Below are 13,341 nucleotides of genomic sequence, written 5' to 3'. Positions count from 1 at the left end.
AGGAGGAATTTCAATCCTGGAACGTGCTGGCACTTGCAATGGACAGGTAGGTACATCCCTGTGTCTTCCACTGACTGGCAAATCCTGACCAAGCACTGCAGGAATATTCATGTGATTTTTAAAGCAATTTAGTCATAGCAAAAAGCCATGTGTCACTTCTGTAGTAAATCTGATGCAGATGAATATTCCAAAGCATATTACAGACATGAACAGCACGTTGCCCCATTTTAAGAACGGGAAAGGGACATAGTCATCACTACTTAGTATTCCAGCAAAAGAGCCAGGAATCAAAACTCTTCATTAGGTGATCAGCTAGGAAAAAAAGAAGAAAGAAAAGGAAGCTAAAACTATGCACCAAGGGTATTAGAATGCTGGCATACTAACCACCACAGGGCCCTTCCTTCCCGATCCCTAATTGCAATCCAACTCTGGCAACTACACCAGTTATTTAAGAACAATGAAGTTTTTCAGCTGACTTTTAATGCAACTTGAAACTGGATGATGGCCAATAATGTAACATTTGATCCTGTAGCACAGCTGCGGGCAGAGCTATCTGGATGAGTTTTGCCAGCTTAAACAATTGCCAAAAAACAAGTTTCAGAGAGCAATGCTTGCAGTCTGCAAATCACTAAATGTGACTCTGGCTGGGAATTTTCAGTGTGCACCCAAATTTGTCCTCTGATTGAAAACTCTTGTCCCAGCAAATATAATGATGAAGGAAAATTAACTGAGTAAACCAGGGAGAAATACAGTTGTCAGGGGCCATTCTGCATCAATAGAAATGACCCAGGGAATACTGCACAGATTTAGGAACAAGACAGCCTTGCTCAATGAACCTTCCTCTGTGCTGACTCATTGTGTCCTTGGGCAAGTCGTTTCAGCTCTCCACTCATCAGTTTGCAGGTTTCCCACCAGTTACACCTAACTGATCTTCCCATGGATCAAGTTGGAACTTGGGTAGGATTTAGCTATAAAGGTAGAAAGGAACTTCTGGAATTTCCTTACGATACGCTATTCTACCTCTTGAGGACTTCAACTACAGGACTTGAGGTCTTGTGTGGACCTCAAGATCATGGTCAGGGCTCCAATGCACAAGGATAATTTACACAGCTATTTTAAAGTGGTTTAAAAGCATCAGGTTCAGAATTTTAATCCAGGTTGTCTAGGATTAGAAAGCAAGTTTGATTCTTCTTGCTAACTGCTTTTCTTCCTCCTTTTTCTACCTCCCCTCTCCTAGAAAACCTTCTGTGCTCAAACGTTAAGAGTGAATGAATCAACAGTTGCTAGACTCCCTAGGCTGGCAATTCTGCCACTAGCAGCACATGGATAGACTGCTCTGTCCAAGCAGAAGCCCTTGGTTTAACAACACCCTATACACAGTTGTTTACATGTATGACCAGAGTTTAAACTTGAGCCTAACTAAAGGAGAGATAATAAACCATTTGATGTGCACAATTCTGTAAGGTTGTACCCACCACTTGTGCATAGCTTAGTTTTTACAAACCGAAGTCTAACTGAACAAAGCTTTTAAAAATGAAAAGACTTATAAATAGCCCTTTTGGGAAATTTGTGTAGTTTCCCCCACTTCTGTGCTCTACGTCAGGGCGACAAAAATCACATTGTACCACACTCAAAACAGATGCATAACTCTGAGTCAAAAGCTAAGAAGCAGCTCTCAGGACAGGAAAAGTAGGTATTTAAGAAACCACCAGAGCATGGAAGCAACATATGACAGTTCATTAGTAAAAGGGAGGCAAACACATTGCAATGGTGAGTGATTGCAGTGTGAGCTTTTGCACTGCCTCTGGCTGCTGTATAAAGAAGCAAGTGCTACAGTAGAACATCCCAGCAAAAGATCCCACATGTTGTGGCCCTGGATAAAATAAGCAAGTTTAAAATTTTATGTCTGCTTTCCCCAACAAAAAGCCTTTAATAGAGACCTGACTGAGAGCAAAACTGATCCACTGAGATCAACATATACAGAAAAACTTCAGCATGGTAACGGATGACATGTCCTTCATCTCCCACTGACTTCAGCGGAGAAGGGGGAGTTGCCAACCTCAGCAAGACTATCACCACCCCAAAGTATTGGGCCTCAGCTAGCCTTTAAGACAGAGAATGGAAACTGTGCTAAGCTTCCAGCATCTGATTGAGCAAAGCACGAACCTACCTGTTTCACCCTGTCCATGGCAATTATTCAGTTCAGCCAGAAGCTGGTTGAAGTCATCCTGATGAGCAATCCAGTTGTCCTGTAAATATCACCCACATGAATACAAGGCAAAAGTCTTCAGAACTAACAAAAGTTTTGCTAAACCAAGTATTAAGACTGCACTCTAAGAAGTAACTTAATCGTAGATACTCAATGCTGGTTAGTGGAAGGGACCCTCAGAAGCAACACACGTGCTCGCTACAGTAACTCTAAAGAGTAGTAATTGTAAGGGTTGTGTTTGTAAGTTCTTAATACTGAGCTACTGTTGGCTATGCATGTCCCCCATTGGTGCAAGATGTTTTCAAAAGTAGGCAGGAAACAGCACTGTGATTTTTTTCCAGCAAAGTTACTTGAGATGTCGACTGTGAGACAGGCACTTTTAGGACCATGTTCTGCTCTACCTGTGTACCTGAACTCCAGTCAGAAAGGTGACTGTATCAGGAAGAGAAGACATGAAGCAGGGCAGAAGATATAAAGAAAAGGCAAGTATTTCAGTAATTTGCTAGGAAGCAAAAAAAAAAAAATATCTCAGAACAGCTGGTCTGCAGAATTCGTTGTAACCTTTCCAAGCAGGTACTTGCTCCTAGAACACTCAACAAATAAGAAACTCCAGGTCAAGAGCTTCTGCAGAGTCACCGGCATAGGTACATGCTGCCATCAGATGTGACAACTGATTTCACAAATATCCTGTTACAAAGATTGTGCTTTAGCTGAAATGGAAGCCATTTCCCTACCTGGCTCTAGTGCTCACCTCATAATTGATGGTTGCTCCTAACCCCAGTGTGTTGTTTTTCACTCGAACCTTGATATGTTCTGTATTTCCTTGTTCTTGAGCCCCAAGACCCTAAGGAGGATTTAAACGCAAAAATGTAAGGATTTTATAGCAGCAATTAAAGCTTTTGATCGGTAAGGTAGTTTGCAATGAAATACAGCAAGAAATCTGAACTTGCTATTTATTTGCTTGCCTGTAACTGAATTCATTCACAGGCATTAGCACACATGAGATATTACGTTTTTTTTAATTTACTACTTAAGCCTCCAGCAAAGTATTACAAACACTAAAATAGCAACAACATTAAGTAGCTGGGTGATTAATCAGGAAGCCACCTGACATTCCTAGGCAAGTCCAAAGTGTTTACAATTTTAAAACAAGATACTACATAAAAAGAACTTGCCTCTCATGAAAAATGCCTCCGTCATTGGGAAAGCAGCTGTGTAATGGGCTGTAAGACAGATGCCACATACAACATGCAATACAGAACGAAGTTATATAGGAGAAAAGTGGGGGAGAGGATCAGACTGGAGCTAGCAGAACATTAAAAACTTCTTCCATCTCATTCACACTCATAAATTGATGAAGATACTGGAGCAAACAAATGTTGGGTTTGTCTGCCCTAAAAACCACCATCACTCAAATCTGGGAAGCAATCTTCAGGCCCAGTATTATTGTTCTTAACTATACAATGGTGGGGGGGGAGGGAAGGGGAGTGGCGAGGGGAGGAAGAAGAACCCCAAAAAGACAAAGCATTTGGTTTAAAACTTTATTCCCAGTATCTACTACCCACTTTTCCCCTAATCTGTCACCAGTAACAAATCATCAGCTATTTGTCTGCCTATGATAAACATGTATGTGGTGGAGCAGTGGAGAGAAGCCCTGTGGATCGATCCCAGGCATATCTAATATTTGGAGGAATGAAGCATAGTTGAAGAAGGCTGTTGCTGTTACAAAACCGGCAGAGCTTTTTTGGTCAGTGTGGAGGAAAATTTACCTTGAAACTTCTGCTAACGAAAAAGTATGGAAGCAAGCAGGATACTTGGCTGCACATTCTGATGTGACCCAATTCCAATACAACTAATAAAAGGACTAGTGTAAGCAGCTTAATTTCACTGCACAGATGGGCTTTTGCCCATTAATATGATCAAGCTTAAATTCCATTTGTCTAAGTTTGTAGTGGAATGAAGGCATGAATCCTTCTTGTGCAGCTGTAACTTGTAAAGGAAGATCTGGCAGCTCAAGTAGGAAACCTATTGTTGTGAAGAAGACTGGGAGGGGACAGACAGAAAAGAAAACACGAGGTCTTTCTCTAACACCCTGACACAGTGTTCATAACAGCAAAGGTGTTATCTGTGGTCAGAGAAGCTTATGGCCTAAAATACTTTCAGGACATTTAACAACATCTTTTTCTACTCTGGTTTACGTATCTATTTTAATCTTACACACATGAAACACCTATGCATGCAATTTACATTAAAAGACAGTACTCTAGCTCCACACTCTTAAGAGGCTGGTCTAAAGCCCAGTGAAACTTATGCCAGTTCCTTGACTTCAGCAGCCTTTGAATCAGGTACGCCTGCTTGTTCAAATAAGAGGTAGTTAGAAGCCAGATTTACATGTGCTAAATGTAAGACAACTGAGGCAACAACAGGTTATACTGAGAAATCCATGAGCATGCTTATTTTTTTGCCAAGTTTTAATGCATTCACAGAATTAAGAATGAACCTAATTTTATTCCTTTTTAAAAAGGCTGGGAGAGCAAATCTAGGAGAACTAGTATCATGGGGGTTTTGGGTGCATTAAACACACTGATGTGGAGGCCAAAATCTCAGCTTTGCTGAGGCACTTTTGTGGAAGTTAAACTGCTTTTAAAGGGCAGCTGAGAAGTCTGCATCTGTATGCACTGACCTAGAGATTATTCTTAGCCCCAGAAACCAGTCACCTCGCCCCACAGGTACAGGCTGGAGGTGGGAAGGAATACACCTCACATAAGGCTGCATTTTGGTCATTCAGGGAACAGACCATAAGTAATCCTTAAAAATAGGTGAAGGATCAGAGCAGGTCCTGGAGTTGCTCTGAACAGTACCAAAAGCCAGGGAGAGGACAGAGGGGTGTAAAGGCAACTTAAAAGCCTTTAGCCATCACCTAATTTAATGGGTCAATGCCTGCTCTTACTTAGGTGCAAAGTCAAAGGGAGGGGAGAAAAGCAGGACAGGCCCAAGCAAGGAAGAACCTTTGTAACAAACTGTAGATATCTAACATTGCTCAAATTCTTTGTGCACTTCAGAGAATAAATCAAATAGAACATGGCTGTTTTAAACATCGAGCTTGAGAACCCCCTGGCAGTCTTCCGCCCTTAGCCAGACAATTCTTTAGATCATACCTTTCCTTTGGACCAGCCCATCTTTTCCAGCATCTTCTGGCCAAATTTAGATTCATCTTTACTCCAAGCGCTATTTCGTGGATCCACAGACCACTTCTGCCTTCTACGGGCTAGAGCAGGAAGCAAAAATTCAGACTCCACTGACATTCCCATGATGTTCTTAGTATTCCATTAATCCCAGAAAAGCTCTTTATTGCAAAAAAAAAAAAAAAACCAACAACAAACCAGAACTTATGCCAGACGAAACACATTTTGGGGGTTAATTTTACTAAACCTCATATTGCAAAAAAAAAAAAAAAAAAAAAAAAAAAAAAGAGCCAATGAAAATGTTAATTATTATTGTGAAAAATGCCAGAATAAATTTGTTATGGAAATTGTCATCCCTAAGGATGAGCTACAACTCAGGGAAGGCTTTAAGGATTACCACTTAGTTGCACAGGCCTAAATTCGGTATTTATTCCAACTTTGTTCTACATCTGGCTTTAACATGAGATCTACAGGGGATGAGATTATGGTGCTGGCTTTCCCAGTTCTGGACAACACCCACTAGCCAGTGTTCCTTTCAACAAGAACACAGAAGTTTTAGTATTTGCCTTCACAACAAAAGCCAAATCAAAAATCAAAAGTAAGTGACCAGAGAAATTAAATTACAGGCCAGAAACAAGTGAGATTTCAGCTTTTGGATTTGCCACAAAATAGTTTATTCAGAAACTGAAAAGTCACCGGAAATCACTGCAGGTGTTAAAAAAACCAAACGAGGATCGTAGCTCCTTTGCAGACTACTAAAAAAACTACCATCCCCCAGGCCCACATGCGTGCGCTTGCCTCTATCATCAGGAATAGCTTCAATGAAATCAAGGAAGAAAAGCTAGCCCAGTTAACCAACCACTTCAACTGTGCACCTAAACACAAGCAGGAAGATAACCTAAATAAACAGGACAAACAAAGAATGGGAGACAGGAAGATTACAAACTTCATTAAACACGATGGGAAATGGCAGATCAAAAATGACCGATTAACCCAAGGCCATACAAAGTCAGTGAGAAGCCAAGTCCGCCGAGGTGCTTGCAACATAATCAGGAAGTCATCTTTCCCTAAAATGCAACAGTTAGGATTTGGGCCAGGCGAACAGACTATTACAGGGATGGCTGATTCATTTTTTTGCCCAGTTTTGTTTCCTTCTTAAAGAAGAACTAATAGAGTTCGAATACAAGACTGTGGCTTTTTTTAACATACTGATGAAGCTTTGAAGTTCAAAACAGGTGCTGTATGACAGCCCCATAAAAAGTAATAGTCAGATAAGGTTTTCATAAAACCCCAACAGTCCATAAAAAAAGATTTTACAGTAGGTTAAATGACTCAGTGCTGTGAGAGGAATTGACATAGCCTTCACTTGGTTCACTTCTCTGCAGGAAAACAACAACTTGCTTCCAACAGGCAGCCTTCAGAGAAGCATGTACTACAAGCCCTACCTGTGCTGCTAACAACAGCTGGTAAAATGCCACTGTGGACTGTGATTTTCAACGCCCAAGCAAATTAGGGTTCCCTGCTGCCCCACTGAGAAGAAAAACTGTGAAACTCACCAAGCTCGGAATCTGGGACAATGAACATGCTTTGTCATCTTCCCTGACACAAGATGCAAATGATCTCTGAGGACCCAGGTTTCCAGTTCTTTATTTGGGGGAGGGGGGTGGGGGTGGATGTTATTGGGAATTAAAATGTTATCAAGCTGGAAGCAAAAGCTAAATCCTAAAAAGACAGGGAACATCTTGGCCATTGTTTTTGTCTGTAGCTGACAGTGAGACAAACAGCATAAAAAGACAACAAAAATAAGCAATTTAATGCATGTTATGCTGCCCAGCTGAGCAGCAGCCCCTCCTTTTCAATCATACATCTTAACTTATCCCTTTATTTAAAATCTCTCAATTAACATCAATTTTCCCTCACTCAGTCACCAAAAACTGTTCAATGCCTCTTTTTAAACCTAACTGTAACAACATTTTAAGTACGCCCATATTCTATCGTGCTCTCTGCAACTAGCTCCCCAGGTGGTGACTTTGCAAATACCAAGGAATTCAGTTTAACACAGTTCTTGCTGCTGTAAAGCCATTGCATGTATCTCAGGATTCGTCCATGCAGCAGAGGTAATCCATGTCAACTGAGTGTGAATTTAAATTAACTTCCAAACTAAGTTGTTCGATGTAGTTCAACTAATCCACTTTAAAAGTTAATTTCTATTCTTTTTTCAGAATCCCTCTCCGATGAAGATATTTTACTCCCAGGAGGGCAATGGTAACAAAACACAAGGACACCTAACAGAGGTGTCTCAAGCTTTGAATTTTAAGAGACCTTCCCTCTCCCAGAACTTGCAATCCAAGTATTTCAAACCTCTTCACTACCCCTATGGGATTAATCCTCACATTTCTCTCAGGTTAACACACTCTTATTTTCAAATATGGCAAGCTAGAGGCAGGAAAATAAAGTTGCTGATATCTTTAAAGTATTTAAGAAACCTGGGAATGACTTTATGCAACACACAGCAACGATAAAATCATCTCCCCTCTCCAAACAAACAACACAAAAAGACTACTTAGTCAACAATTTATCAGAAATGTTTGTCCACTGATAAGAGCGAGAAAGGAAACACACTGTCTTCCAGCTAAAACACTCAGCTCAGAAGTTAAGACCAATCATCAGGGCTGCTGGTAGAATGAGTCTAGATACAGTAATGCAACTCTGAGCAAGCAGCACCATCCAGTGGAGAAAAGAATAATTTCTTTAGATACTTCACTCCGACACCCTAAGATCTGAAAAATATCAATTACTAAACCCTTTCACCAAGGCTAATTCTGTGCCTGGGGCATATGTTTATCACTTCTGACAGTTCCCATCCAAACCCCTGGTGTGTGCCCACATATGGTGATAGTAAACAAGTTAAATTTCTCTAACGAACAGGCAAAATACACCCTGCCCACAGAAGGGATTTTATTTTTAATCAAAGATATGAAGCCCATCATTAATGCAAGCTCCTTTTTTCTTTTCCTGAGAAGCATCAATAACAGAGAGTTAATTAAAATTTATTAAAAGTTAAAAATGAATTAAAAGTGAAAACTAAAAGCTACCTCTGGCCATTTCTGCAGTTGATATGTTTCTTAAATTCAGACTATGTAAACATAGAATGACTGAGTTTGTCCTTTCTCAGTTTAGCACACACAGCCACAAAAGTTGGAAGGAGCTCTCAGGATCATCTACTTCAACCGCCTGCTTAAGCAGGCTGTTCAGGAACTTCTTGCATTTTCAATCTGCATTTACTGCTTTTTGTCCTGTCCCTAGGTACTGCTGAAAAGTGTCTTTAAGTCCCTGGAATGCATGTGCTTTCACAGCTGTAGTAAAACCAATTAACCACATACCTCACCCACAATTTTTTTTTTAGGATGAATGAGATCATCAGAGCTTAATCCAGAACTGCAGATAAAACTGCAGACCTGCAACATGCCTTCACAATTATAACTGCAGCTGAAGGTGATGAACAAAAGCAGACAACTCTGCAAAGATGGGTCTCAGCAACTAAACTTGCTTCTTACGGCAACTGATTTTAGAATTCACTATATACAGAAGCTGCATTAACACACTGGCACAGATTGCCCAGAGAAGCTGTGGCTGCCCCATTCCTGCAGTGTTCAAGGCCTGCTTGGACAGGCTTGCAGCAACCTGGTCTAGTGGAAGGTGTCCCTGCCTGTGGCAAGTGGTTGGAACTGGGTGCATGTTAAGGTTCCTTCCAATCCACACTATTCTACAATTGCTGATATATGCAGTGCCCAACTAAAATAATTACCAAATTATGAAAAAAAAAGAAAAAAACCCCAAAATGTCACCAACAAAGTTTACATCTAAAAAAATAATCAGCAAATTACATATGTAAATGCAGCTTTGCTTTCCTCAATTCATATCTGTATTTTCCACTGGAAGCCTTATTTTCTAATTAGTCATTACACTTAAAGATGATTTATTTTACAGTTGAGGAATCAAATTCATTAGATCCTGTGCTTTCCTATTAAAAGTGTCCTGATAGCAGTAAGCTTACCACAACACCTAAGGACATTAACAATACTCAGACAAAAGACAGGACAAAAGTCCTGTCACATAAAAATTTACAGTTAAGAAGTTTACTCTTTCTACTCATATATAGCTTTATATTTACTAGAAAAGGCTGCTTAAAAGGAATGCATCTTTAACTCAGAAGAGAAGGCAACAAAAGTTTTTAGTTCACACTTGGGCTAGCCCTGAGACAGTTGTGTTTCCTGAATGAAAAGCTTTACCCAAGAAACAGTTACTGCACATTTTAATCAGTTCTTTCAGATACAGGGAGCCCAAGCCCTCAATAACTTCAGAGGTAAGAGTGAAGTTCCCATTCTAACACCAGGAAAAAGTTAAGCAAAATTACCAGGCTGCACATAATGCCTTTAAAACTGATTCACTCACCAACACCCTTACCAATAAAGCATAAGACAACCACATGGCCTTATCCTGACATCTCCCTAATGAGTTCCATGCATTTACTTGCCTTTTTTGAAGCACCCGCCTAAAAGCCCACACATCCCAGACTGACTTTTCCCAACCCAGCACTTAACTGACCTCTGAAGTTCTCTGCACACACAGCTCAAATTCTAACCCTGGGTGAGATCAAAAGACCCGTGCCTACATACACACACACAGTTCAGCTGAGCTCTCCCGCTGCCACACAACCCCAGCCCAGACGCTTCGGGATACCTACACTCTCAACACACCGCTGCGCAAATAGTACCGAGACGCTGGAAGAACACCACAGAACCACTGAGTGGTTTACGTGGGAAGGGACCTTAGAGCTCACCCAGTTCCAACCCCCTGCCCCGGGCAGGGACACCTTCCGCTAGCGCAGACTGCTCAAAGCCCCGTCCAATCTGTCCTTCAACACTTCCAAAGATGGGGCACATACCGGCCCCAAGGGCATCCCACAGACATCCCCACCGCCGCGGGCCAGGACGCGACCGAGCCCGCAAACCCGCACCCAGCCACCGCGAGCCCTCCGGGGACCCGCCCGCGCCCTCGGGAGGGACAGCGGGGCCCAGGGCCCAGCCGCGAAGGGTCGGGTCGGGTCGGGTCGGGTCCGGTCCGGCTGGGCCCTAACCGCTCCCCGCACAACAGCCCTTGCCCCGCGCCTCCTCCCCGCAGGAACGCCACTCACGCTCCGCCAGCATCGCCATCTTGGGGGCCTCCCTCCTGCGCGGCGCGTAGCGAGGGAACACCTCCGTTCACGCACCCCGAAGACGGGGCTTTTGTAACCTCGGGCTCAGAAAAATCAGGCAAAATAATGCCTGACTAAAAAGTCTTGGACCAAGACAACGCAGCGGCTGTCCTAGCGGAAATAGAGGGTGTAAATCTACTAAAATTCTACTAAAGATATCGTAAGACACTTTGGGTTGTATATAGGCTACTCTCGCATATTTCACGGCGGATATTGGACAGGCAGCTTTTCGGGCAGCCGAGGAGCACAGTAGCAAAAAAGGCGGGCCACTCTTGGGGCAGCGCGGCGGTTTCTCCCGTGCGGGTTGGGGCTAGCCTGGCGCTGTTGGAGCCGATGAAGCCGGCGCAAGCGGGTATTGGGACCTCTGAGGGGGTTCAGCCGTCCCTATAGGGAGTTTCACGGTCTCTGTAGGTGGAGCCCTTTGTTGGGGGCTCTTGAGTGGGGGAAAGGGGTTGAGCAGTGCTCGCTGTGGGCGTGTGGTCATAAAGGACGGGGATGGGCACTACGGATGCTCAACGGATGTCGTTGAGCCTTCCCAAATCCCCTCCTGTGGTGGGGGGGCCTTGGGTGCCTTGTACAGCACCCTTTGCCTGTCGGCTTGTGATACAGCGGAACTTGAGCTCGTGTCCCAGGACAGCTGTTGGTATATAACGAGTCAAAAAAGGGTTTTGGCAGCAGCAGCGTGAAGCCTCCTCAGGCAAATTGTTCTCCTTTTCAAGGTTTTTAAAGATTCTGTGGTGCACCCAAATCTTCTGTAATGTCAGCTCATGTTTCTTGTCTTACCCACCTTCTATGTGGAAGAAAGGAAAAAATACTCTTTCTGCTTCAAACTTTGTGCATTTAAGGCTGAACACAATCCCTCAATCTCAGCTTGCTGAATCAAACCATCACTAATCGTTTCTTACAGATCATGTTTTTGAGCCCTTGGTCATTTGTGTTTTCTCTTGTTTTGATTTGGGGTTTTTAGCCACTTTTAAGTTGTTGTATTTGTCAGGGCAGCCACTTTCATAGGAACTGGATATAAACTATTAAAATAAAAAATATGACGTGTGATGCTGCTGAGTTCTTCAGAGCCTACAGCTGTAGCAGTAGGCTGCTTCCTCTGTCTACTCTCTGGCTGTGTTTTGCATCTGAATGTGATACTTTGTTCGCTAACCTCCATATCCCTTTCAGAGAAGCACTGTGTAGGGGGGTTGTATATGTGAAGTGTGTTAATCCTGTCTTTTGCTCCTTACTTTATCAAAATTGCTTCTGTCTTTCCACTTAATTGTGGGGCCTCTGCTGCCTCTTTCCCCATTGGGAGTCACCTGCAAGTATCATAAGCGTTCCTAAGTCAGGTATTGATGGGAGTATTGAATGCTGTCAGGAACAGAACATATTTCCCATCACTCTTTTCTTCGTCCATCCTTCCATATGGATGACAGCTGGATTACAGCTCCCCCAGTTCAGCTTTTCAAACTGCTTTGCTTCTGTGCTTTTCGATTTAGATTGTGTTTCCTATTTGCTTATGAGAACACTGTGAAAGACAGTTTCTAAAGATTATAGACAAAGAAGTAATAACCATCACTTTTCCTCTGTAAGACCTGTCAGTCAGCAAAGTTAGACTGATACAATGGAGCTTGTTCTTGGCAACTCTACAAACTTATAAATAGCTTGATTTTTATTTTGTTTAGTAGTTTATATTCAGTTCCTATTAAACTGTCTGCTTTGACTGCCCTGCTTCCTCCTTTAAAGAACGGTTTCAGGCTGGTCCTCTTGTAGTCTTCTCAGCCCACCTCTAGGCATCAGAAATACTCAGTGTGTGTTCTCACCAGAGGTTTTTTTGCCAGTTCTCTGCATGCTTTCAGGTCGCATTCATCAGGCTTGATTGACGTGAAAACAAATAAATACTTCCCAATCCTTCGCTACCTGGGAGGTTGTTCCCTTTCCCTCTCTCATTAATTGTGTTAGCCACGTAGTTGCACGTAGTCCTTTTAGTGAAGACTGAAGGGATGAATCGTGCCCTGCTCCCTCTACTGTGTAGTGTATCAGCCTTACTGTTGATCTTTCTCTTATGCTGTGATATATATAAAACTTTGCAGCTGTGGGTTTTACCTCATTCAGTGCCTTGACTTTGTTCATTCTATCCTTTATGCTCATACTAGATGTCTGTGTTCTGCATGAGATGGCCTTATATCTCATTCTTGTGTCCTTTTGGCTTGCAGGTGGGTGCTGCACTTATTAGTATTAGGTTAAGGAATGATCTTTTAATTCATAAACCAGGCTTTTAAGAGGCTGCCTGGAATTCTAAGAGCTTACTGAGGTTTACCTGAAATTCTGCCTTTTTTGTTCCTCTACTCTTTTGCCTTAGGAAGAGGAACTGTAAGTTGCATCTGGAAATAACTAGGATGTGGCAGCTTTCAGGCTTTAGCTTAGCGTTTTCCTGCAGGAGGAAATCCCTGAACAGAATCAACCCTAGAACATCCTTCTTCCAGTTTTCTTTTTTCCTGTCCTAACAAAATTCCTATACATCAGAGACCTGCTAGGACAACCTAGCACAGGATCCATCTCACCTTCCTTACCCGCAGATATAATCATAGCATCCCAGGTTGGAAGGGACCTCAAGAATCATCTGCTCCAACCTGCCTTGGCAAAGCATGCCTTAGACCGTATGTCCCAGCAACCTGTCCAGCTGAATCTTAAATGTGTCC

The 13,341-nt window shown here is 42.6% G+C and overlaps 1 protein-coding gene across 2 annotated transcripts in view; it reads right to left on the bottom strand.

Annotated features, from left to right (window-relative positions):
- The window catches only part of PINX1 (PIN2 (TERF1) interacting telomerase inhibitor 1), a 68,495-nt gene extending 57,838 nt beyond the window's left edge, over nucleotides 1–10,657 (bottom strand). Inside the window, exons 1-4 of one of the 2 annotated variants that reach the window (XM_065681881.1) lie at nucleotides 10,592–10,657; nucleotides 5,368–5,477; nucleotides 2,961–3,053; nucleotides 2,171–2,249 (exon numbers count right to left, since the gene is read on the bottom strand). In XM_065681881.1, the coding sequence (XP_065537953.1) occupies nucleotides 2,171–2,249; nucleotides 2,961–3,053; nucleotides 5,368–5,477; nucleotides 10,592–10,610 (301 nt within the window). In that variant the 5' untranslated portion in view covers nucleotides 10,611–10,657. Of the gene's footprint in view, nucleotides 1–2,170; nucleotides 2,250–2,960; nucleotides 3,054–5,367; nucleotides 5,478–6,950; nucleotides 7,162–10,591 lie in introns of those variants that run through there. The other variant, XM_065681880.1, reaches the window with a different exon arrangement.
- Between the last annotated feature and the right edge of the window lie 2,684 nt (nucleotides 10,658–13,341).

Source organism: Lathamus discolor, chromosome 5, assembly GCF_037157495.1.
Source record: "Lathamus discolor isolate bLatDis1 chromosome 5, bLatDis1.hap1, whole genome shotgun sequence".
Taxonomy (NCBI): domain Eukaryota; kingdom Metazoa; phylum Chordata; class Aves; order Psittaciformes; family Psittacidae; genus Lathamus; species Lathamus discolor.
Note: the sequence above shows the minus strand (reverse complement) of the source record. Positions and strands in the feature narration are given on the sequence as shown.